Genomic DNA, 27456 nt, shown 5'->3' with positions numbered 1-27456 from the left:
TGAGTGGAATGTATAAAAGACACCCAACACATGTAGTTTGACCAGAACCTAACCTACCTAACATGGACCATTCTCCTGGGTATTTCATGGGATCCCCCTTGCCAGTATCAAAATATAAGAATAGGTTTTACCCTATTATGTAGCTGCTCACCCCGAGCTCTTAATGTCCTGATAGTGCATTGTCTCTGTGCTGTATGCCTTATGGCATCCTCTGGTCTAACACTGTTTGAGACTAGGCTCTAAAGAAAGCTGTCTCTGGTGTGGATCAATCAGTTTCAATGACTGCATATACTGCCAGAGCATGTTTTTTGTTTGCATGTTCACCGCAAGTATATGTGGTTAATGCAGATGTATTTCCTTCCAAAACGTTTCTGTTTGGTGTTTTAACATCTTAACACCTGGAAAGACGTTAAAAACCATTTCGGTTCTTAATTGATTGTATTTTATGGTGACTTTCAGACCGCAGTCCATTCGCTGGCACTGCCTCTTAATACCTTTCACACGACGGTCAATAGTATGGTTTATAGCATGTTATATAATAATAACTAGTATCGTAATTACAGAGTGAATATACAGCAGTGTGGTATACTGTAGGGTTGGTAGAATAATACATAGTGTAATATTACAAGTCTAATATTTTACAGTCTAAAGTATAGGGTAGTGTATAGTAACGCATTGTATAATTCAAGGGTGGGTTTGTCCATGGCGCAGTGTATATTACGGTGTATAGTCGTGTAATGTAGAAAAAAGTTTAGTTGGAGACATATCAATATAATGCATAATGTTAGAGCTTACATTGGGCTGTGTATACGATATTATACAATGTAGTTTTGATTGGAAGGTATAACATTGCAATGTATAGTAGTCTAGTTTATAACATAGTTGTAACGCAACACAGGACAGAGCAGCGCATCGTGGCTGTTTCTCCCCCCTCCTCCGTTCCGAGCATAGATGGACTCGTCCGTCTGAACAAAGCTCGTCGCTTTCCGTGGTGCTAACGTTGAAAAGAAAAAAATGCCACCCTTTTTTCGACATAGAATTGTAATGTATAACGACTTATTGTTAGTAGCTCAGCTGATTGGAGAGTATATTGAGTTTATTGATAACATTGATGCTCTTTGGTTTTATTCAGTAAAGTCACGTAGATAAATTAAAATAAAATAATTAAATCACGACGTTTCGGAGGCAACACAAGCTTCCGTCTTCAGGTGGAAAAGTCAACGCAGAATATCTGTGTCAGGAGCACAGTTCAGAGACAACCGGGATTATATACAGGTTAAGGGAGGGGGGAGGAGTCAGTAAGGGGCCGTGGGTGGGAGGGCTGGGTTAAGCAGCCTTTTGATAGGCTGCTGCGGGTAACAACCACTTCGCACTGCACGGGAGTGGGTAAAAAACCTACCTTTTGTTATGCTGAGTGTGGGGTCAGGGAGATTTTGGAAGCGGGTGCAAAACGGCTGATGCTGCGTGATGCTGCATGGGGGGTCGGGGGGATTTTGATTTTGAAAGCGGGTGCAAACGGCTGAAGCTGCGTGGGGGCCGTTTGCACCCGCTTTCAAAATCCCCCCGACCCCCACACTCAGCATAACAAAAGGTGGGTTTTTTACCCACTCCCGTGCTGTACGAAGTGGTTGTTACTCGCAGCAGCCTATCAAAAGGCTGCTTAACCTAGCCCTCCCACCCACCCATGCCCCCTTACTGACTCCTCCCCCCTTCCTTAACCTGTATATAATCCCAGTTGTCCCTGAACTGTGCTCCTGACACAGATATTCTGCGTTGACTTTTCCACCTGAAGACGGAAGCTTGTGTTGCCTCCGAAACGTCGTGATTTAATTATTTTCTTTTATTTTGTTTTATTTTATCTCCGTGACTTTACCGAATAAAACCAAAGAGTATGAATCCTTGCAGTCACGAAAGCTTCAAATCTAGAACGTTGATGCAGTTTATATTTTAATTTTTTTCAGTTTACTATATGGTATTCATTATATAGTGTAGTGTATACCCAGTTACTTTATGTTAATAGCTCAACTTATTGAAGAATATATTGAGTACATTTATTATATTGATGTAGTTTATACTTAGTTTTTTCACATCGGTTTATTGTATGATAGTTGGGTAGTTGCAGTCCTTTAATGTCAATATACTAAATGCATCTGTTGATATGTAAACTCTGACTTTAACATAGCTATTTCCATGACCAGTTACATGCTAATCCCTCACATTAACATCATGCTAATCTCCCAGTTACATGCTAATTTCTGACTTTAAAACCCTGCTAATCCAACACTTTAACACAGCTATTTCAATGCTAAATTCTCCTGTTGATATATAAACTCCTTTGTCAAGGCGCTCTGCTCCTCCCACCTAGCTTGAAAGACGCTGCGAAGTTTAGTGTTCATTGAAGCACTGTCGTGCTGACAGTTCTGTTCCTTCACCTGAAGAAGGCTACTTGTGTTGTGGCCAAAACGTCGTGAGAATTTTATTTTATTATGTTTTATTTTTATTATTTTATTTCCATTCTACGTGACTTTACCGAAAGAACCAACAAGATCTTAACATCTGTTTTATTGCCAATTCCTATATAGTCTGGGTAGTGATTTCTTCCAACTGGTGTGACTTGATGCAGGCAGGCACCATTCTACCTGGGAGTGTGGTGTCGGCACTGAGCATGATTTCGCTGGACGTCCCATTCTGTCGCACTTTCCCGGCCGCCTGCGATGCGGCTTGGTCCTTCCTGGAGCAGGCGAGCTCCGAGTGTCACTTGCTGAGTACACGCGTTGCCTCCGTTACCCAGTCGATGGAGTGCACCTGCACTTTTATGCGAGAATTCACCAACCAGGTATGAATTTGAAGGGTGCTGTGGGCACGTGCGTTCTGTAGTAAAACGTATGAAGAGTCTCACTATGCAGGGATGTGTGCAAAACTAATAGCACGCTTAAGTTGTCAAAATAACACCTTTTTTATGGATTGATTGTTTTATAATTGTCCCAGCAAGACTTGCATATACTCCCCACAAGCTTCCTTGCCAGTGTTTTAATTATGTGATTCTTGGTTGTTTTGTCTTGGAACAACAAAGGACGATGGAAATATGTTGGAGCTGATAGAACTGGCTGACCAAGCTGTGGAAAGTATACCGTACCACCTGCACCTGCCCTTCATTCAACACTTCATAAGCCTGTGTTCCAAAATGTGAGTGTTCAAAAGCACCTATTTTTACATTGAATACAGTGTGTTATTCACCACAATGTGTAAGGCACAATTGCTATGGCAATAACATGTTCATTATTTTATTTTTGTTTTAGACACAAGACATTGCAACCTAGCCCAACTGCAGCTGGTGAAAGCAGAAAAGTCTTGCTAAAGCTCTTGTCACACCCAGTGAATGTGATTCGAGCTAATGTCTACAGCAACTGTCTTAACATAGTCCAGGTATTATCAGTCGTGACCTTTGAAAGCCGAGATTCTTAAACCTGACATTTGCGCCTTATCATTATACACATTTTTCCATGTTAACTGGTCAGAAAATATTGAATGTCAATCTTAATTGTTGCCTAATTATTATTGGTGAACAGCTAAGCTACATAAATATAACTTGTGTAAATATATCTTGATGTTTACATAGTTTGTGTGTGAATTACAAACTTGCAAATGGTGAAAATATTCCTGTGGTGGTTCAAAGGATTTGAATGTGAAAGTATAAATTTGTGCAATGTCGAAAAGACACCACTTTGATATTGACTAAATAAACGTATCTTCAGGAAACATCCGCTTCTCATTAGGTCTTTGATATTATTCATAATGAAGGTTTTTGGGTTAGATCGCGTTATTTATAATGTGTCGTAACCCTCCACCACCCGACACGGCCAATCAGCAAAAAAGTTTCACGTTGACTAAAGACAAATAGTTCACATGCATGGAAATGCATATCTGCTAGTGTTAAACATTTTTTTTTTATTTGAATAACAATTGCTTCTGACCATGACGGGTAACTGACAACAACCTATATTTCGATTTAAAGCTTTCGTGACTGCAAGGATTCATCTTCTTTGGTTCTTTCGGTAAAGTCACGTAGAATGAGATTAAAATAAAATAAGACAATAAAATTCTCACGACGTTTCGGCCACAACACAAGTAGCCTTCATCAGGTGAAAGAACAGAACTGTCGGGACGACAGTGCTCCAACATTGGAGCACTGTCGTGCTACTTGTGTTGTGGTCGAAACGTCGTGAGAATTTTATTGTCTTATTTTATTATTTTATTCTCATTCTACGTGACTTTACCGAAAGAACCAAAGAAGAGCAACCTATATATTTTATTAAAACGACCAGGTATGTTCCTGTTGCAGACAATTCTGAAAAATAAGCTAATGCCTCAGTAAGATATAAGCTAATGCCTAGTAAGATAAAACATAGTTTAGTTTTATTTGTATATATATTTAGAGTGATTTGTTTACCTTGCCTATAATTTCCACTCCTATTGTGTTTTGTATTATTTTTTGTAACGTTCTGACCTGCTCCTACTGGGCATCTGTGAAAAATAGCTTTCTAGCTCATTCGATTCCTCCATTATAAATAAATATTCTGATTCTGAATTAAACTTAACTGTGATTGACATAGTGGTTTGATTTATTTCCTTTAACTTGGTGGGCAGGGCATCGACAGAATTTGTAGGGTTGTATAAACAATTTTTTTTTATGCTGTATCATATCCAGCTTCACGATACTGTATTTGCGTCTCTTTAGAAAATGTGGTTCTTAAACATGTTTTTTTCTCACCACCTTGTGTTTGACCAGGAATCATTAGGCATTCACAATGTGACAAAGTCAGTGTCCACAGCCTGCCTCGGAGTACGCTTCTTGCTGCACAGTCGGGTGCTGTACGAATTGTGTGCCTTTGGCCTCCAGGATTCCCACAAAGAGGTCAGGGGGTAGCATTTGATTGTATGGGGTGCTTGTCTGCCCTTACCCATATCATTATTTTAAATGATCATATTCCACTATATTCCAAAAATACCACTTCTTTGAAATATGCGTGTGAAACATGGGTACTGGACATCTGTGAAAAAGTGCTTTATTATAGCTCATCGGATTCCACCAGTATAAATAAATATTCTGATATCCTTTGAGTAAATAGTCCATAATTACACGGACATCCTCTACCCACATGGGTATAATTAAATTTTATGAATAACGGTACATTTACCCATACTTGTATGTTTGTCAATATAAACATTATTGCGTGCATATATTGAATGCCAGGACATGTTACTGCATACAGATAAGATTTATGATTTATACCCTGCTCCACAGCATTGTACTTTGTGGCACTGCAAAGCTATCGATTGACCTATAACCTACAGGACAGTGCTACCATCCTACTAGTATCAGTCATAGATTAATAATAATTAGCCCTGGATAAAGGCCTCCGCATTTCTGTGTCAGTTGTGGGGATTGTTTGACCATACTTCACCATGCTGATCACTGTTGGGGTTAATAAAAGGGGACCTTAATACTTGATTCAGGCTGAGTCAACTTGGGGGATACATGGGACAAGTTCACATTATATGTCACTGATGTTATCCATGGCCAGGTCTTTAACATGGGTCAGTGGGCTGACATGGTGCACTAAATTGAATAGCGGCAATATATTTGTTTTAAACATGTTTTAACCAACCTATGACATATACATATAGTAATTCCAGGCACATGCTTATTGTTTTGAATGTGAAGGTGTTCTTGGCAGCCCGGGCTATTGTGCTGTACCTGCTGCAGAGCCGGTTGCTCATGTGCGCTGCTACCTGGGGACAGCTTTTGGAGGCCCTCACTCCTGTACTGCCTGTTCTGCAGGTCTGTCCCAATGTTCTCTGCATCAAATGTTTTATTTCCAGCACACTTAACTGGTTGATGATGGATTGTTTCTGTCAAAAATGAACAATACTTCTTTTTTTCACAATATTAGTCATGTGAAAGTGAGATTTTCATTACTCCATCCTTTCCCCCAAAATGCTCACCAGGACCAGGTACAAATGCGATTGGCATGCTGTGTGTTTCCTGTGATGCTGCTTTGTAGATGTAATCATGGGACTTCTGTAACCACCGTGTGTGATCTGGCCAGGGTTTTGCAGGAGAGGAGGGAGCTCTCGGCTCTGCGATCGTAAACCTAAGTGAGACGGAGAGCCAGAGTGGTGAGGGTCCCATCCCGCGGACCGATCGTCTCCGTGCCTCCCTCCGTCTGCTCATGGCCAAGCAGCTTCCGTAATGCCGCCCCTAATACCTTTCTCTAACACATTGACCACCTCCGCTGCTTCTCTGTATTACCCTAACAGCTTCAGCATTCATTCACAATCAACACTCTGCATAGCTTTAAGGCCGCCACTGTATTTCACAAGTCTTGCGACTGCATGCAACAGTTTTTATGCACTAGTAATGACAGCATCTATAATATGACAGCTGTACAGAAAATGGCATCTTTGTTGAACCAGTGGCCACTGCTCTTAAATTATTTCGTGAAGGTGAAAGGAATAAAACCATACAGCTGCAACAAATATCGTGACTTGACTATAAAATGTCACATTTGCAGCAGCTTGTCAAACAGTGTTAGTAATGCTTTTACCTATAATTCCCTTTGGTATGGCAGTGGCAATTCAAGTGTGACGTGAAAATAAATACAACGTTATAAAGTACATGGCCGATTTCCTAAAAGTAATGTGTATTTGTACCTTCAGAGCTTTTGTTAATATAATTACTATTCTTATTTATGCTGATGAGCCAACATAGTAACCAAACTGACCAGTCTTTTTCTGTGGGAGATATATTCATATGTAAACCAAACTGTTTTATTTGTCCGAGGTTCAACGGTTCAGATAACCAATGTTCTTGGTTTATTATCTCGTGAATATGACCTTGTGATATTTGTTAGACATGACCTAATCATTTATGTTTCACTGCCTCTTTGAAATATGATACAGAGTGTTGTCAGCTGCAGCCTATTATTGAGCTCATTACTGAGTATGTGACAATGGCATTTCACCATAAGGACAAAGTGAAGGCCTTTTTAAGTTCATCCAATTTTGTACTTCTGTTAACTTATTACCTCTTATAGGCCAGTAAATTACAAAATATTTGAAGTTACTAGTTTTATTTGACCAGGTAAGGCCAACTGAGCTTTGTAGCTTTTTTTTCAGAAGCGACTTGGTCACAAATTTTATAGCTAGAGAGAAGTGGCTAATCATGTGGAAATGTATTGCAGCCAAATACTCTAAACACATGTCGATAATAAATGTGGAGGGAAATACCGGAGGACCCGGAGAAAAATACACGGGGAGAGAGAACATGCAAACTCTAAATATACAGGTGTCAGGGTTGGAATCGAACCCACGACTTTCATACTAGGTCAGGGAGTTAACATAAGGCCACAAAATATTACGAAGTGCAATTTTCGTTTCTCTTTTGCTGCTTGTGTATTGCTCCTAGTGATTTTATAAAATTGCAATGGATTTTTTTCTGATGTACGATAATAGGAAACGTCACAAAACCAGTGATCGATAAAATGGGGCTCAGTGTTATGGATTATTGACTTATGATACCATAGCTAGTGCTATACGTAGAATGAAAAATGGATGTAATGTAATAAATATATCAGTTCAAATACATTTATTGAATGAACATAAATATATATATAAAATTGTATGTCTACATGCTCACAGATATTACTTATGCATGAACTGTATATCTACAGAAGCATGTAAAATGTGTGCAGCAGGGTGGCAGAGTTGTAACTCTTGTGCCTAAAACTATGAACTAAACTTTAAACCTTTTATTTTTATATTCTTGGTTCTTTCGGTAAAGTCACGTAGAAGGGAAACAATAAAATAATAAAAATATAAAACAATACAATTCTCACGACGTTTCGACTGCAACACAAGCAATCATCATCAGGTGTGAAAACCACGGCAAGAAAATTTGAAAAAGTGGCGTTTTTTTAACGTTAGCACCACGGGAGAGCAATTTGGCAGTTATTCAGATGGACGAGTCCATCTATGTTCGGAAATGAGAAGGGGGGAGACGAAAATAATGGATGCGGTCTGAAAGCCACCGTAAGCGTGAACAATCAATTAAGACCCGAAATGGTTCATCAAATCCTTCCAATGATTGCTTAGCCAGAATCCATCTTCTCGGTTGAAATTGTCTCTGTGTTTGTATATGTGAATAGCCTCATGAACGAATCTCTAATGGTAGCCAGATGGCTTGCAGAGAACCTCTGTTTTGGAGAAGTCAATGTCATGTGAGCCTACTGAATTATAACGGTGATCTGCCAAGTAAAGCCCACTGAGCTTTCTAGACACTTTTCAGACGTAACCTGTCCGCAAATGATAGCTCAGTGAAGTGGCTTATCATGTGGAAATTTCAAACAGCCCTATACTCTAAAGGCATGTTTCTAAATGTGGAGGGAAAAACTGGAGGGCCCGGAGAAAAATCCACGTAACCACGGTGAGAGCATGCAAACTCCAGATATACAGGTGTCAGAGTCGGGATCACACCCACGACCTGCATGCTAGGCAAGCGAGTGAACATCTCGCCACTGTGGCGCCTCACAGCAAATGTTCTAGATTGGGTTCCCGACTCGGGTGCCTATTTTTATTGCATGTCTATTCTCGCCCTATTCCATGTGGATTTCCTCCAGATTCTCCGTATTCCTCCAATAGTTTTCAAAACAGAGAATTAACTGATATTGGCCAAATATCCTAATGCTGAAAGATCACCTACAAATTAGTCATTTGAAATTAAATGTAGAAAATTCTTCCCCCCAATTTGCAGCTTGGCAGGGCCCTCCTGAAAACGAGTCTTGGGACTCAGGCTTTTCTGCGCAAACAGGCATACGTAAATCCGTATGTTAAAATATTGTGCGAACGCTCGATAAAGTGTACAATTGATGAATCTAATTGTCGCAGTTACATTGGTGCGCTCTTTACTGCAACGTCCCCAAACTCTGGGTGTGTAGTGTTCGCTCGGCTGGAGTGCAGCAGCTCGCTTGGCACCTGGTGACCGAGGAGCAGGCAGGACAAAAGCGGCCCCACTTGCCCGGCACCGTGCTGGCTGGGGAACCCAACCTGCTCATCCCAGACGTGCCGCTGTGCCTGGACACCAAGGGCATCGGCAAATCGGTGTTCAAGGTGCATGTTTGCATTCCTTTGTAATGAAATAGTTTGAGCTATTTATCGGTTTATTGACGCGATGACTGCTGCATTGTGTCAGCAGTTGCGTTTGGCTATTGTAAAATGTTGATCCAACGTGTAGAATTCATAGAGAAGAAAAACTATTTTATTGTGGAGCCTTTATATTTCTCCTACTAATATCAATACACTTCTTGAATACGTTAACACCCTATTTGACACACTGTGTCCAACACAACATTGCATTCACAACATTCAGTCACCTTTTCAGAAGAAAGTAACAGGTGTCATTAGAAATCAGTATGATATCTATAAATGAATCACCCTGCAATTTAAATTGAGTAAATATAGGGACAAATATTTGACCAACGCCTCATTAAACAACAGGAAATAAAGTGCTTACGTGTTCTCAAAGTATGCACAAATACAGTACATATATTGAAAAGGGTATTTAAAACAAAGGAATTAAACGAGTTCATACTTAGGAAATAGAGTTGAAAGTATTAAAAAGTAGTACAAGTAAACAAAATAAAAAAACAATAATATCCAGCTGAGTACTTGACAGAGGTCAAATTTATAGATTGCACAGAGTGCTGACTGCAATTCAGCCGTCTTTATTGTTTCTCAATAGGTGTTCCTGGCGAGCAGATTGCTTCTGAGGCTGACATAAACCAATCATATATATACTGTTACTGATCATCTATGTGCCCAGACTAAAAATGTCACTTGTTGATACCACCTGAGATGGGGAAAAAAAACTTGCATTGTACTCACTTCTTGAAATTGTCATTACAACAAATTTGCAATAATTTTGTTAAATAAGTATGTTATCACAAAATCTACTTTTCTTAGCCTATTCAGAAACTGGTATAGTTAATATATGTGCCACCTCCAGTGGTACCAAATTCTGCTTTGTGCCATGGACTGTGATACCATTAAAACCTAAATTGAAGTGAGAACATTCTAGCTCATTTTGTCAGTTTATTTTTGTTTCTGTAAATCACACTCTGTAATACATTACCTGAAGGAATGTTAACCTTAAGTAGATAGGCTATGCATTTCTGTTCTTAATCGTAATTTGATTAAATTACATTTTAACAAAGTATTTTTTCTTTTGCATTTATTCAAATATGCATTTACAGCGATGGTTAAACTTTCAACCACAACATAATTCAGGAATTAAGCACATTTGTTTCGGTGATGAAGCATGCTACTGTTAAAACTAAGCGGTCTTAACCAAGAGCAGCTGTTCATGCTTAATAAGAAGATTTCTTGGCTGAGGTGATAGCCGAGTTTAGTTAAGTATTCATACTCTGCATATGCTCAGAAGAGCAACATTTGAATACCACTTTCAACGTGTCTCTGTTATCAGGAGGACGCAGTGTGCAAGGTCTATGGGATTTTTATGTCCGAGGCGGTGGACCTCGCTGTAAAGAAGTCTGCAGCTGAACAGCTTACCATTATGATGCAAGGTAAGCTCTGCAAAACCTGCAGCCTGTAGCACTTGCATATCGCTATCCCTTTGCCACAGTGGGCAACCGGCTGGCCATTTGTATTACGTTCCGATTACAATGGTCTGTGTGTTGGCCTAACTTTTAATATTGGCAAAATTTTATTACTGCTGCAACTCGAGAAACTTTTTTTGGTGAAATGGTAGTTGAATTTTACATAGCAACCGATCGTAAAATCCCCCTTGTCACTGTAGATTAGTGCCACCATCTCCACAAAATTAAATGTGAAGGCACGCTGCCATTGTACCTGGCTGCCAGTAAATTGTAGTTTCAGTGACTGATAGTACAGTGATATTTTAGAGAACAGTGTGGCATAGAATTGTGTGTTTTGGGACTATAGTGAAATTAATATTTGTTATAGAGAATTTTTAAATAGCCACACTAATTAATATATGTAATGAAATATTAAATATTGGTAACTACTGTGTTAATTTTAACAGTCTTTCTCGACCATTTTTGTGATTCATACCGATGTGCTGAAGCAAAAGACATTGTGAATTAGCAATGCATCCTTTAAATATCCGTCACATGTGAAGGAGACATTGTTTATTTCCTTTGTTATTTATATTTTCCCCGGTAAAGCTCATGATTATTTTGAGTTATGCAATAGACATTGGTTGTTTTTTTTAATGCGAAAACTTTATTGAGTTGACTGCGGCGTGGGGAGGAGGGTGATTGATTTGACCCAAAAATCTATTATGAATTGTACTGCATTCAATCAAAATAACAACTTGTTTCTGACTTTCAGACACAATTCTGCACGGTGTATTAAAAAAGCAAGGTGCAGTGGAGAAGGTGATTTCACTGCTGCATCAAGCTGCGCATAAAGATGGAAGGGTATGTTATTGTAATTTTGTTCACATACGCCTATGCACAACCGAAGATGACACTTAAAACCTTTGCCATTGTACCGATGAAGTGAGTTGGAAGAGGGTTATGGGTGACCAGCGGAATGCATTCCAGGGCCTTTGTCCTTGTTAAGCGAAGCAACAAAATGCAGACTGAGGAGCTTGTCTTTGTGATAGAGGTCAACTCAAATGCTCTCGGACATAATTTAGCATTTAAACAAATATATACTGTGTATTTCAATATGTGCATGTATATACACAAATACACAGATATATAAGCAATGGATCCTAGGCAGCTGTCCTTTTACAGCACCTCCGATTAGCGTGCTTGGCTATGTACAGTGCAAAAGAAGTTCAACATATATGTATGTAAAAAAAAAGTTACTTGCAAATATTTTCACATGGTATATGGCAGGGGCTGGAATGCATGGTGAGGCCATGCTTGACGTTGCTGAGGCGTCTCGTGTACCACGATCCGTGTTTACGACATCGCTTGGCTTACCAGCCCACTCTGCTGCTTTCTTTGCTCCGAGGTGAGTTCCTAATGTTGTGGTGTAGGATGCCAAATTGTGGCATTCTAGCATAAATCTCTTAATCTCTACCTTAAACACAGAGGAAACTGTTTTTTTTATTTTTGGTGGTGAAACTTAAGGATGCTCAGCTATAAACGTTTTGGCTTACTAAATGGATGTGTGAACATTGTTAGATGTCATTTATCTGGCTAAATCCCAGCAAACAGTGACAATGTAAAAAATAAAACACGCTGCCACATTTTACAACAGAGCTGCCCGAGTAGAGCTTGGTTCTGAACCAAAACATGTCTAACCGTCCATACAATATGACCATTACTAGTTTCCTTGAATTTTAGATAAGGAAAAGCAATCTTAAATGTAATATTTTGAATAATTTCTGTTCATGAATTTGTGCACAATTTGTTTTCTATTTTTTTAATTTAAAAAATAGCTATTTAAATTTTTGCTGTGTGCTGTTTTGTTAATTGAAAGCAGCCTTTTCACGATTAATGCTGTGCATATGAGAATGGAAGTAATTAAATGCCCACCAGAAGCTCAAATAAGCATGTCTGTGTGTGTGTGGTTTTTCAACAGTGTTGCTGGTTTATCAGTCAGAAGCCGTGGTGCAGTTGGAGGTTTCTGTTCTGATGTCTCTCCTGTTGTTTGATGAAGTGGCCCACATAGAGAAATGGCAAGCATTTGAGCGATAAACATTTTTTTGCGAGTGAAATTCCAAATAAAGCCGTGTTAATCCAGTGATAGGCATAATGTGAAGCCGTTTTGACATGTTACAAGAAGTTGAAATACGTTCATTGTTTTGATGTTAAGCATTACTGTTGCATTTTTTAGTTTTAATTAGTATGTAAAATGATATTGGATCATTGTCTCAACAGTTTGTACGTTATATGTAAACTGCTCACACGACTCTCTGCAGTGCATCATTCATTGGCATTAAATATTAAATTAGAAATGTGTTTATTCTAGAAATGTAAGGAATATGTTTTTGTGAATTTTATTTTGAGGCATTGAATAGTTTGTTGATTAACTTTATTTATCGGCAGGTCTGATTCATATCCATTGGATGGCTGTGATCCTCAGCCATTGAGTCTGCCTCTTGTTGTAGAACAACGGTAAGGGTTAATTTCTCTTCCATTGGAATAATTTTTTTAATGAATACATCTCAGTTCACATTCACATGTGGTTTATTGTGCCTTTACACCTGATTATTTATTATGTTTTATGAATATCCCCTATTGCTAGGAATTGGGAAAATTGTCAAGGTGATGTCTTTCATTAATTTAATCATGCTGTGACTCTTGTCTTTTATGTGTTGGAACAATGGCATGGAGGAAAAGTTATGTGTTACAATTGAAACTCGGTGAACGAAGATGCTATCCAGTTTTTTCATTCTTTTAAATGTTGGCAAGATAATGGCACGCGCGCGTGCTTGTGCGTGTGCAGATTTCATCTTCCGCTTGTAATGGCAACGCACCACGTGGTGAGCCCACACAGAGTGATTCCTCCACCGCCGTCCGATCCCTTGGTTGCTCCGCCCGCCAGAGATGCCATCAGACTTGGCTGGAACCTCGCATGGCACCAGGGTGTGGAGGCCATGCTGCAGGCACATGCTGCGTCACAGCTGGAAGCAACAAACCAAGGGTGAACGACTGTTTTCAAAAACCTCGTGCACTCGATCCGTTTGTCGTGTCAGTTGTTGTGAACCACAGAAAGCGATTCCCTCTGGTTGGTGAGAAGGATTTAGTTTGCTTATTACATATACGGTGATTTGACATAGTAAATAACAACGTTGCATCGAATTTGCATAATTTCAATTGATTGTTTGCCTATTCATTTTTATCAGACACATGGGATATATTTTTGATTTAAAGCTTTCGTGACTGCAGGGATTCATATTCTTGGTTCTTTCGGTAAAGTCACGTAGAAGGGAAACAATAAAATAATAAAAATATAAAACAATAAAATTCTCACGACGTTTCGACTGCAACACAAGCAATCATCATCAGGTTTGAAAACCACATCAAGAAAATTTGAAAAAAGTGGCGTTTTTTTAACGTTAGCACCACGGATAGCGATTTGGCAGTTATTCAGATGGACGAGTCCATCTATGTTTGGAAAAGAGGGAGGGGGGAGACGAAAATAATGGATGCGGTCTGTAAGCCACCGTAAGCGTGAACAATCAATTAAGACCCGAAATGGTTTATCAAATCCTTCCAATGATTGCTAAGCCAGAATCCATCTTCTCGGTTGAAATTGTCTCTGTGTTTGTATATGTGGATTGCCTCATGAACGAATCTCTCATGGTAGCCAGATGGCTTGCAAAGAACCTCTGTCTTGGAGAAGTCAATGTCATGTGAGCCTACTGAATTATAACAGTGATCTGCCACGGCCGAGGTGTTGGTCCTACCGTGTTTTAGGTCTGCTTTGTGTTCACGAATGCGGTCCGGGACATGTCATTTGGTTTCTCCAATGTAACTACTACCACAGAGGCAAATTAGTTTGTAGACGCCAGGGTACTGTATGTCTGGAATCACATCTTTTACAGACGGAACCAGATCACGGATTTTATGTAATGTGTTGAATCGGACCTGGATCTTGTGTTTATTCAAGATTTTGGAGATCTTTTTTGTGATTACATAAAATCCGTGATCTGGTTTCGTCTGTAAAATATGTGATTCCAGACATACAGTACCCTGGCGTCTGCAAACTAACTTGCCTCTGTGGTAGTAGTTGCATTGGAGAAACCAAACGACATGTCTCGGACCGCATTCGTGAACACAAAGCAGACCTAAAACACGGTAGGACCAACACCTCGGCCGTGGCAGATCACTGTTATAATTCAATAGGCTCACATGACATTGACTTCTCCAAGACAGAGGTTCTTTGCAAGCCATCTGGCTACCATGAGAGATTCGTTCATGAGGCAATCCACATATACAAACACAGAGACAATTTCAACCGAGAAGATGGATTCTGGCTTAGCAATCATTGGAAGGATTTGATAAACCATTTCGGGTCTTAATTGATTGTTCACGCTTACGGTGGCTTACAGACCGCATCCATTATTTTCGTCTCCCCCCTCCCTCTTTTCCAAACATAGATGGACTCGTCCATCTGAATAACTGCCAAATCGCTATCCGTGGTGCTAACGTTAAAAAAACGCCACTTTTTTCAAATTTTCTTGATGTGGTTTTCAAACCTGATGATGATTGCTTGTGTTGCAGTCGAAACGTCGTGAGAATTTTATTGTTTTATATTTTTATTATTTTATTGTTTCCCTTTCTACGTGACTTTACTGAAAGAACCAATAATACATGGGATATATTTACACAAATATGTATGCACGTTTTTGCAAAATATTACGTATGTATATGTGTACGTTGTATTTATGTATCACTCATTGGTAAGGTTATGATATTGGCACAGATGTCACAGTTGTCACAGAAAGCATGAGTTTGAATATATATATTATTACATTTGAATAAAATGTGAAATCTTCGAAAAAGCTGTAGAAACACAATGGTAGGTGAGACACTACCCCACATTATTCTGTGATCATTCTCTGATCATTCTGTGAAGTAATTCTTTTCTGCAGCTTGGCTGCATACATATTATAAAAATTACCTTGTCAAAATTGTAGCCTTACTCATATTTAATGTATTATCTTTGGGACCTTTTTGCCAATTTTAAAAGTAATAAATAAGAATAGGTTTTACCTAATCTGGAAATAAAACAGGTGTTAAGATGTTTAAACACCTAATATATATCTTTTGCAAGTCATCAAGTCTGACGCATAAATACAACGTATACCAGAGAGACAGCCTTCTGTAGGCTAATCAGTTTAAAAGACAATGCATATATTAGAGCATGTTTGCATGTTTTGTCACAAGTATGTGTGGTTGATGTAGACTTGACGCCTTGCAAAAGGTATCTATTTGGTATTTGAGCATCTTAACACCTGTTTTATTACTTTTTGGTTCTTTCGGTATGGATCCCTGCAGTCACGAAAACTTTAAACCTGTTTTATTGCCAGAAATGGCAATGCCTATTATATCTTTCATCAGTTAATGTATTTGTTATTTTCTTTCAACCTATCTATGTGACTTTACCGAAAGACCCAAAGAATATTCGTAAAGCGTTGGTTAGATTCTCAAATTTTTATTTATTTGGATTATAATTTTATTCTTTTTTGTAATGTTACTTGAGATGTGCTTGGATTAAGATGCTGTACACATTGACATAATAGTTATTTTGCTTCTTCAATGGTAAACATTTAAGAATTTTGCATGGGCAAAAATCTTAGCAGGTGTAAATAAACGAAACGAATGTGCTCTGCTGATAGCCTGCTGGCAAGGAAATTAGAAGTAGATGTCAGCATATTTGCACAAACAAAAAGTGCACTCCGACAACCTGAGACAACTTTTACAGGACATGACCTTACAGTTTTAACAGCGTTTGCCCACTTTAAAAATACATTCATGAATTAGGTATTAATGGCATCAATAATATAACAACTTCTAATGCTGCTTCGTTTGATTGTGGCTCTTTGAAAGGTTTCCTGAACTGCTGCGAATGAATGGGAGCGACGTGATGGGGCTGCGATTAACGCACTTGCCCAGCAGCCTGCAGCTGTGCCTGGAGGCGGTGAGCCGAGCGGCCTCTCACGGCGAGGCAAAGCTGGCCCTGCTGCGTCTTCGCCTGCAGCTGCTCAATGATGCTCTGCTTCCCCAGCCGGGAGCAGAGAGCAAAGCTGCACAGATGCTCCTCAGCATGGACTGGCGCTCCACACTCAAACGGTGAGTGCATTGGGGCTTGGATGAGTGTCCGCCTTGCATGCCTAAAACCCGAAGTGAGTATGATAGAGGTCTTTGTCTGCAAATTACGCATGTTTTAGAAGTTGGCTGTAATCTGGATTTGCACTTTTTATATTATTACAAAATTAATTTGTGGCAAAGTTCACATGGAAGCAAGCACTTCACCTGACAAAGACATAGATCCCCCATAGAGACTTACCATAGGTATTCACATGATTAAATATTCACACACATGCACATACATATACATGCACATGTAGATACACACATACTATCTAGTGCAGACACAAGCACATGCACACACTCATATATATACGTACTCTTGCATAGTCACACAACTCCAAAAGCCTGTATACATACACATAGTCTTCCATACAACTGTAGCAACATGATTAAGTCATTCAATGATTCGATACATGTTGAAGTGATCACACCAGATTACAAAATAATACAATACCGCTCAATCAGGTATAGCACAGTGAAACATCAATACAACTGATTACATGGCACTATGACGACGCAAAGGTGTGTCTGTGTGGTGATAGCCTGCTGTGGGGTTACATCCCATTGTGCTGAAATTGCATGGTATATAAGAGCTTCTCATGTGGTGTAAAGGTTGCTTAGACATTGCAAGAAGCTATCCCATTTTGTGAGAAGTCTGAGAGGCTGTTGCAGGTATAGATATAATAACCCTTTTGCAAGATGACCGATTAGCACGTTTGGCTTCGTATGGTTCGAAATAAGTTCAACATACATACGAGGTATATACAAACTATAACTTATAGTTATACTTGGGACGGCTCATCGGTGTGTTTGTGTGCAGCTTCTTGGTGGTTCGTCCAGTGAGCAATGCAGATGAGAAGTTGCTGGGGGAAGTGCTCGCCTTCCTGCAGGCCCTGTTACATGCTCAAGGAGACATTCCAGACCATAGCATGCTGCAGTGGATACTGCTGCTCCTCAAAGAGGTGATGGAACTTTTACCTTCTTTTGAGCCATCTTGTCAAAGCCAAGCTTGATCTCTTGTTCTCCTGATGATGTTATTCACATAGCCATTTTTGTGGATATGTCCCATGATATTCTACCCATTGCTAGGAATTGGTATGCTGATGTTATTTCCAAATTTTGAAAGTGAATTATTACTGCTATTTTTACTGAATGCTTCTATGTGTCATATATTCCTATACAAGTTTAGGAGATGTTCTGTGGGCTTTGCTTCTTTAATGCAATACTACCACATGCTGGTGATAGATTTTTAAATTTAGTATTTGTGATTTCTATCAATACTCTGCTTATTGACATTGTATGGAAATCATATTTACATACTTCTGTCTATTCACCTACAACTCTTTATTATTGTATATTATGTGTTCAACATTGGTCGTAAGCTTGTAAAGGTGTTGATTATGTCATGAACTGTAATGCATATTAATGTTGTATCCATGTAAAGCCTTTAGCAAGGATACACTTAAATCTTTTGCTTTCTTGTTTTCCGAGCAGTAAATCATGTGCTGTCAATATTGTGAAAGTAAATACACGAATAAGGAAAAACTTAATTGATTTAAGTATGAAAACCATTGATGTTATGTCTGTAATAAAAATGTGTTTAATTTTTTTTTATAACAGGAATCAAATCATCTTCTTGATCTGCTCAACAAGTCAAATACCCAGGTTGATGCACGTCACACTGTGACTGAATCTCCCACTCGAAAGGGATTACTGAAAGAGCTTTCATCATTTTTTAATGCCTTGGTGCGAGCACTGGGCTGCAGTCCAGACAAGTAAGTGCCCGGACAGTCGAAATATATACAGTGAGTATTTTAAGTGACAAAGTTGTCAGAGGTAGAATTCAAATAAACTGTTCTATATTGCTTTTTTTTCATGAGCTTGTTTCACATGTTTGACTGTCCGCTGCTTAACATTGATTTATTTCTCTTTTCTCATAAGGATATGTTCAGGCTAGTTCCACACTCAAAATGAGATGTTCTTTGCCTTCATGTTTCCACAATGAAATTCTGTATTAATGAAATGTCAATAATTCCCATATCTCTTTCTTCAGCATGATGAAAATATATTACAAGATGTGAACATATTTTAATAACCTTCTTGAAAATTTAAAGTTTTCTGACAATTCTTTTGTGGTAATGTGCTTGTTTCCAAGTTGAGGCATAAATTAAATTGTGTTACTGGATCATGATGCTTATGATTATACATTTTATGAAACTAAATATCATTCTTTCTAAGGAATTTTAAGCCTTCTGTGTCTCTGTTTACAAGCCTCCAAATGCTTATAAAGTTACTCAGACATCATTCTATGCCTTATTTAATTGAAATACAATTTGCCAACTCAAATTATGAATCCCAATAAAATAAAATATGCATCAAATGGCCTATTTTATGAACAATGTGATAAAGCATAACTGGTAAAGATGCATTTCAGAAAAAAACGACTAATGTGCATCTAACCATAGAATAGCATGCTTACATTTGCAGCTTTGATTATTATTTACGAATGCTACACTTGACCTCTCCGGCCCCCTTTTCAAGACAAAGCTTGGCAGCATCGAATGGTGTCCGTTGCCACCTTGCTGCTTTGCTGCTGGGTCGGCTGAAAGAAGCGGACAGCTCCGGATTCTACGAGCTGCCATCTCTGGAAGCCACACTGCGCGGCATGGCTCATGCCACGGCTCTGCCAGGATGGAGCGTCGCTTCTTCGGCCACGCAGTCAAACAACCTCCGCCTGCAGTATCTCGCCTCCCTCCAAGAGGCAGGCAGCTCTCTTCCCCAACCACCCCCCACCAATACTCGTCACCCCATTTTAACTCACTCGCCGCAGTGGCCAGATGTTAACTCCCTCAGCTGGTATGCAGGAGATGGTGGGTTCAATTCCAACCCTGACTGACCCCATGTTCTCCACGTGGTCGCGTGGGTTTTTATCTGAGTCCCCCCGGGTTTTCCCTCCACATTTAGAACGTGTTTAGAGCATTTGGCTGCTATAAATTTCCACGAGATGATACGCCACTTATTTGAGCTATCGTTGATGGCCAAGTGGCTTCTGAAAAATACCTAATAGCTCAGTGGGCCTTACCTGGTAACAATAAATGAAAAGAACAGTTTAATTTTTTTCAACATTGCCCATGAGACCTTGATGAATCTGAGAGCAGATATTTCTTGAGGAGAGTACTTCTGTTCCCTTCCTCTTGCTAATTCTACCCCTCTTGGTTGCTGGCTGCTTTACAGTATGGACCCTGGGCTTCTGTCTTGCGACTATGTTTATAAAGAGTTCGTTGTGCTTGCTCCACAGCCATGTACTGTCTCTGTTACAAATACAGTTATTCTTGTGAAAGCACTAGTTTCATGGAGTGCATGTCAAAAAAAGTGGGCAAACGCTGTTACAACTGTAAGGTCATGTCCTGTAAAAGTTGTCTCAGGTTGTCGGAGTGCACTTTTTGTTTGTGCAAATATGCTGACATATACTTCTAATTTCCTTGCCAGCAGGTTATCAGCAGAGCACATTCGTTTCGTTTATTTACACCTGCTAAGATTTAAGACCAGACACATAATGTACAATCATAATGATATGTGTATTTTATTTGCTTCATAATAAAGGATTTTTGGGTTAGATTGTGTAAGTATAAATGTGTCGTTAACCCGCCACTACCCGACACTACCCGACACAGCCAACCAGTAAGGTTTGTCACGTAAACAAAACATGCCAATTAGTTATTACTTCAATCCAACGTTGTGTTGGAGAGTAAATTCAGAACATTTATAATTTGAGTATGACGTTTCGCTGGTCATTACATCCAGGATCATCGGGCGATTTGGCTTGTTTAAACTCTTTTCAGTTTGATTTCCTGCGGGCAAATTGATCTGCTGATGAATAATTAACATGTAACATATCCTGTAATTTGAGTTCTATATGTGTATGCTTGCGTATTTGTTTGCACAGATTGTGTTGTCATTCAGCATTGGGCGAGAAGGGAATGGCCTCTCATTCCTTGGCAAAGGGGTCACCAAAAGTTCCGTGGTGTGCCTGCGACAGCTGGCTAGTGAGATGAGCGATCAGGCTGAAAACCAAGTGAGTGCCTTTTTCCCTTTAAAAGTATGACATCCTAAATTGGGAGAGATTGCCTCCTTTTGGAGTTTAATAATTCCATATTTTCCCCATAACTGCTGATGCTTAGCACACTTTTGGCTAATTATTGTGGTGTGTTTGCGTTGGCAGATAAATATTGGAATGAGATTCACATATTAATTTTAATATTGATGTAAATCCTGAATGGCTCTGCTATATACCTAAAAGGTCAATGCTTGGTGTGTCAATAATGATTAATTGTAGCAATATATAATTAATACAACGTAGTTTTCCATGTACTTATAACAGAAGCAATATGGACTATCATCATATGAAGGTGAATTGGAAATCTGGATAACAGTGCTTATATTGTATTGCATTGGAAGGCCCACTCACTTGGCCACTGAGTACCCACCAGTCAGTCTTAATGCATGGCACAAATCCAATGATGCAACACACACCAAAGCCTATGAGGCCCCAGAGAGTCGAAGTCACCATAGAAGTGTTTTTTTTACTTCATGTCATAAAATAGATTTCATTGACTTAAAGCTTTCGTGACTGCAGGAATTCATATTCTTTGGGTCTTTCGGTAAAGCCACGTAGATATAAAAATAATAAAACAATAATATAACGACGTTTCGATCGCAACACCAGCAATCGTCATCAGATGAAAAAATATAGTCGGAGAGCTGCTGAAGCAGGATGTTATATAGGTTTGAGATGGGTGTAGCCCAAGGGTAAGTGGGCGGGGCTAGAGATGGAATTTGCATGTCAATGTAAGATCGGAGAGCTGCTGAAGCAGGATGTTATATAGGTTTGAGATGGGTGTAGCCCAAGGGTAAGTGGGTGGGGCCAGAGATGGAATTTGCATGTAAATGTAAGATCGGAGAGCTGAAGCCATCCAGATATATAAACAGACAATTTCAATCGAGAAGATGGGTACAAACTGAGCAATCATTGGAAGGACGTTATTAACCAGGTAAAGTCTTAACTGGCTGTGATGTTTCCATCCTACCTGCTGATGTTAGCAGTTATTTCCGACTCTGAGTTACATTACCAGGTTAAATGTCTTTACATTAACAGGCTAAACGTCTCACTAACACAGCCACTGCTGCTCCTTTGCCTCGATGTGGCGGTGGCTCTCGTTTTTGAACAGGCTAAATGTCTCACTAACACAGTCACCGTTGCAGTGGTTCTATTACATTGACATGCTAATCTCTCACAATACAATGGCCACCTCCACAGCTTTGTTTTCCTCGATGTGGCAGTCGCGCCCGGTTTTCTTACATTGACATGCTAATCTCTCACAATACAATGGCTATATTTTTTTCCTGCCTCAGCAGCTCTCCCACTATATTTTTTAACCTGATGATGATTGGTTGTGTTGTGATCGAAACGTGATATTTTTATTAGTATTTTTCTATCTACGTGGCTTTACCGAAAGACCCAAAGAATAGATTTCATTGACTTGTGCACGCTGGGTCTTTGCTTTCTCTCCCTCCTCATTCCAGGATTGGGTGAGCCCTTGGTCTTGGTCTCGGAAGGGTAGTGGCCGCGGTGAAACAGCTGCGCAGCTAGGACTGACCTGGCTCATCTCTTTATGGGTGGACAGAGATCTGGAGGTGAGCTTGTCTGTTGTAGCATCCTTCCGATGCTGCACACGGGGGATTTCCACTTGAGAATGGGAACGAAAACATTGTTGTGTACTTGACCCTTAATGCCACCGTGGTGTGCTCACCAGGTGCGTTTGGCCAGCCTAGGCCTCGGGACGGCACTGACTTCGGAGGAGCAAGGCTGCATGGCCCTAGTTGCTGCATGCCAAAACATCTCAGGAGGCCTTTGGGGTACAGCACTGAAGATTCTGCTTGACCAGTACGAGTCCAGCATGGTCCGCTTGGAGGTAGATCAGAATCTTCCTCAGGGCCATGATACCACAAAGTAGTGTTGATCATTGTGATAGTGCACTACTACCACTTAAAAAATCTAACCCTTTATTATTTCAATGAATTCTAGATTTGAAGTTTTCGTGACTGCAAGGATTCATATTCTTTGTTTTTTTCGGTAAAGTCACGTAGGTAAAAAATTTAAATAAATTAAATGACGACGTTTCAGGCGCAACACAAGCATCCTTCTTCAGGTGGGGATAGCTTAGCGAAAGCACACCGCTAAATTATCCCCACCTGAAGAAGGACGCTTGTGTTGCGCCCAAAACGTCGTGATTTAATTTATTTAAATTTTTTACCTACGTGACTTTACCGAACAAACCAAAGAGTATTTCAATGAAACAATTAACTGTACATATGAACAAACAAAATCCAAATGTTGGAGATGTAATAAATGTGACCACTTGCTTACCAATTCTAAAACTTACGACGATGTACTCAATTATTTAAAAACCATGCAAAGGCATGTTTATACTGGAAGAGATTATCTCTTTGAAGTTTTGTGATTAATGTGCAAATTTGGATAAGTTTACACTTTTTTTTATAATACTTTAGATGCTATGGAATATTCAAGTAGAACTCACACTGCAGAATTTAAATGAGCTGGGTTTCATGTTAGTGACTTAATCTCATGCGTGTGCAGGCTGCCAGCATCCTGCAGAACCTTCTAGTTCTGCCAATGCCAGCGTCAGCGGTTGAAGCGGGGGATGGCTGCTGGCAGGTATTAATATAGAGCCTTAAACAAACTGTAATCATTTTGGAAAGTATGCTTTCCTATGTGTACACTCACAAGAAATGGGAGGGCTTTGTTGTGGATGAGCCATGATTAAGGCTATGTGTATTTATGCAGTTGTTTGTATATGCTATGTGTGCATGAGTATATGTGCATGTGAACAGCACTGGTGTGGCTTTTGGCACTTGGAATTGCATTTTCAGTGCTGTGCTTTTTATTTTTGGCCTCGCTATCAATCGCAGTGGTTGACTGTGCTCTGTCATGGTCGTCTCTGAGGCTGCTTCAGACCTAATTGAGTTTCGAGCTCACTGTGTGTTCACCAGAGTGGGAGAGGCAAAACCAGTCGTGTGTGACGCTGGTGAGCTCAACCCCCTGTGGTGCCAGACTCGCCCAAGTAAATTATTGATAACAGACTTATGACCTAGCGGATCATGAATAATTGAAGAAATTATATGTTTGCATCCTTTTATGTGTGTGTACGTGCATGCCATCTGGTTTTGAAATTGTCATCCAATTTGGTGTGCATGTTGGTAATCAGCACCTTTGTATGATGTTAAATTGTACGATATAAACTCATATTTAGGCACTAATGTTTTGAGTATGGAAAGTTGCCTGGGCATCACCCCATAGCACTTGCTATTTTAAGATCATTGCGTCCACTCTAGAATGCAGAATTCTCCGACAATGTACTAATGCACAGACACATTAAGTATACCAAGTAGACCACAAGTACCTGAATACGTGGTAACGAGCACACATGGAAAATGATACGTATATCATCATCATGTAATGTTGATGTGCAGCTTACAGGAAATGTGGACACCTTGCAATGACCTTTGCATGGCCTTGCAGGGCCCATGCGTGCACGATGAGGACACAGACCTCTCGCTTGTTGGGCTGCCAGCCTTGCTGGCCCTTCTCTACCACTGCCGCTTTTACCAACACTTTGCCGGCATGATCTCAAACTGTTGCCGAGAGGCGCGTCTGGTGTACGCCAGCCCACCACAGGACGGCAAGTCGTCAAACGGAGAATGCAGCTCGGCCTCTGCCGGTGTGACTTCCTTGTGTCCTGTCGGGTAAAAGTAGTGGCGCTCATCGTCACCATCATCATCACTTACTCATAACCTGGATTATGATTAGCAATATATCCTCATCATCAATCATTACCATGTGCAATTGCATTTCTTGTATTGGGATTCATGTAATATGTTTCCTTTCTTTGAGGACAACCTTATTGAGTCTCAAGAATGCCTTCAGGAAAGTCCTGCATTGGGGTGTCTGGCCACACGTACGAGAGGATAATAATGCTCAAATATGCATGTATATATGCCACAAACTCGTCATGCTGTTTTATTATCTTATGACCATCCTGAAGCCAGCATGTGTGGGATTCATAGCACAAGGTGATGTATGTGTGCTCCACCAACACTGCCTCCAAAGCGGTGCATTACCGGAATGTATCACCATGCCTAGCATATGTTTGCTTGTTATCAATGGTTGTGATGCTTTCCTGCGTAAATGTATATATAGATATGTATATATATATAACAATGGCATTGTATACTCATAATAAATGTTTTTGGGTTAGATCGCGTTATTTATAAATGTGGCGTAACCCTCCACCACCCGACATGGCCAAACAGTAAAAATGTGTCACGTTTACAAAAGACAAATAGTTAACTACTTTAGCCCACCGGTGTGTTGAGGAGTGAATCAACATCATTTACAATTTTGAGTACGACGTTTCGCTGGTAATTACATCCAGCATCATCGGGCAATTTGCCAGAATGGTGAAGTCCTCCACTTGCTCCCGGTGTTAAATAGAGCAGCACGGTGACGTCATCATTTAACCCAATTGGTGCAGTGATTTGAGGCGGGGAGGGTATTGTAATTATATAATAGATTGGTAATCATTCAATTGTTATTAATTAGAATTTGTATCCCCTATTAGGAATTGTAATTGTAATATATATTTTATTTAATAATACGCTTCCAGGTCACACTAAGCCTGTAGCTGTCAGAGCGATTAAAGTTATTTGTATTTCTCTCAATTTAGTCTTGGCCAGTAATAATTCGTTTTACACAACACTTCAACGTTATCAAAATCAATCGAGTGTCCTTGTTGACTGTTTGGCCATGTCGGGTGGTGGAGGGTTACGACACATTTATAAATAACGCGATCTAACCCAAAAACATTCATTATGAATAATGTTGGTCGCGAAAGCCTACGTGTTAAACTGGCATTGTATACATCTGCATTGGTGCTGTTCTCATTTATTTGTCAATGTTTGGTAATATAAACATTTGAATTAAATACCAATTTATCTATGCAGCCAGTTATACAAGGATACTTAAAAAAAAATCTGGCATTTGTAGAAATTTACCAATGGAAGGTGTCAACTTTGGCATCTTTAACACATTACAATTATTTTAAAACACATGCATAAAAAAACTATATATGAATAACTAATGTTTGTAATCCATCATTATAACCAAACATTTGACAGGGGTAGTCTGCCAACAAATGATCTTATATATTTAATAATCACACCTCCCTGGCCTTTCCAAACAACAGCTGGCTTTGTTGGTGACGAACTTTTTTTTAGATAAAGTATACTGTTGAGATTAAAATTGTCTTTCACCCTTGTCATTTTAATCTTCAAAATTTATTCTTGAAATAGACTGCACTGGTGCAAAAAAAAAGGTCCCACTTCACTAATTTTCTTTGGCTTAGCCGGGTAGCAGAATAATTGACTTCTGTCAGTTTTGCATATTGTCATCCTTGCAATAATAACCGTGCAGAGCTGAGTGATGCCCTCGGACGCCCGGGCAGTAGCCCAGCAGCATCCAACCCCTGCCCAGGGCCCAGCTGCCCATCCACCTCCTCCACGTGGGTGAGTACTTTTGACATCTTTGAGAAAACGAGCTTTGTATCTCATCGGATTCCTCCAGTATACATTCATAGTCTTATTCTAGTGTGATGGGAAGCAAGAGCAGAGCAAATATTCAGCATTGCAAAAGGTGAATTGTAAAATTGATCAACTGTTGATTTATGTGCTATAAAGAAAGGTCATTGCCCTAAACATCGCCTTTAAAAAAATAATAATTTATTGACGAATATGTTGGGGTTTGATTTATTGTGAGCATTGTTGATCAAATAACATTTTACATGTGATTATTTGCACGATTGCAAACTGAGAGTATTCTCCAAATTACGTGTATGAATCTGGCATGCCTATAGCTGAATTTTCCAGAATGCACCCCACCTCATCAAATCTCAGACTTTGCCCAGGATTGACCCTGGCTAGGGCTTGGATGGGTGACCACTGCACACCAGATTGTCTTCAGGCTTGTGGGCCTACACGGTGGGCGTCAGAGGGCAGTGCTGCAAAATACGTGATTGAACTATACGTTTATGCGACCACGTCTTTAACTCTCCACCTTCACCAACCTACACTGGCCAGTGTGGTCAAATGTGTGCATGTACATACATCTGGCATATGCTTTTCAAATAGAACGTGAATTTCTTGCAACATGTAGAATGCCATATGTGCCAGGCATAGTTACCCCTATATTTGTACAGATTTATTGCACTACTACGTTAATTTTTTCCAAAAACTCACACTACTGGGAAATGTGACCTGCTACCTTCCCTCTTACCAAATTAGTATTATTTTTGTATAGTAAGAACTATAAAAGTGGGAAGCTAGTGAATTCAGTAACAGAACAATGTAATATTATTAATGTATAGAAATAATATAAAAAGAATAATGATTAAAAAAAATGTTCAGACTGGATAATATTGCTGATTATTTTGGCTTATTGCTGCTCATT

The 27456-nt window shown here is 39.6% G+C and overlaps 1 protein-coding gene across 1 annotated transcript in view; it reads left to right on the top strand.

Moving 5' to 3' along the window:
* The window catches only part of RTTN (rotatin), a 71355-nt gene that overhangs the window by 15326 nt on the left and 28573 nt on the right, over window positions 1–27456 (top strand). Inside the window, exons 12-34 of the mRNA XM_032957613.2 lie at window positions 2624–2836; window positions 3074–3186; window positions 3300–3426; window positions 4790–4915; window positions 5726–5842; window positions 6111–6250; window positions 8997–9168; window positions 10541–10640; window positions 11428–11516; window positions 11943–12060; window positions 12634–12730; window positions 13101–13169; window positions 13501–13698; window positions 16611–16853; window positions 17695–17836; window positions 18495–18649; window positions 19416–19635; window positions 20821–20949; window positions 22458–22568; window positions 22688–22846; window positions 23533–23610; window positions 24475–24673; window positions 26425–26516. Of these exons, the coding sequence (XP_032813504.1) occupies window positions 2624–2836; window positions 3074–3186; window positions 3300–3426; window positions 4790–4915; window positions 5726–5842; window positions 6111–6250; window positions 8997–9168; window positions 10541–10640; window positions 11428–11516; window positions 11943–12060; window positions 12634–12730; window positions 13101–13169; window positions 13501–13698; window positions 16611–16853; window positions 17695–17836; window positions 18495–18649; window positions 19416–19635; window positions 20821–20949; window positions 22458–22568; window positions 22688–22846; window positions 23533–23610; window positions 24475–24673; window positions 26425–26516 (3207 nt within the window). The remainder of the gene's footprint in view (window positions 1–2623; window positions 2837–3073; window positions 3187–3299; window positions 3427–4789; window positions 4916–5725; window positions 5843–6110; window positions 6251–8996; window positions 9169–10540; window positions 10641–11427; window positions 11517–11942; window positions 12061–12633; window positions 12731–13100; window positions 13170–13500; window positions 13699–16610; window positions 16854–17694; window positions 17837–18494; window positions 18650–19415; window positions 19636–20820; window positions 20950–22457; window positions 22569–22687; window positions 22847–23532; window positions 23611–24474; window positions 24674–26424; window positions 26517–27456) is intronic.

Source organism: Petromyzon marinus, chromosome 20 (genome assembly GCF_048934315.1).
Source record: "Petromyzon marinus isolate PM22_M1 ecotype Great Lakes invasive population chromosome 20, UKy_Petmar_22M1.pri1.0, whole genome shotgun sequence".
Taxonomy (NCBI): domain Eukaryota; kingdom Metazoa; phylum Chordata; class Hyperoartia; order Petromyzontiformes; family Petromyzontidae; genus Petromyzon; species Petromyzon marinus.
This window is presented reverse-complemented; position numbering and strand designations above follow the sequence as displayed.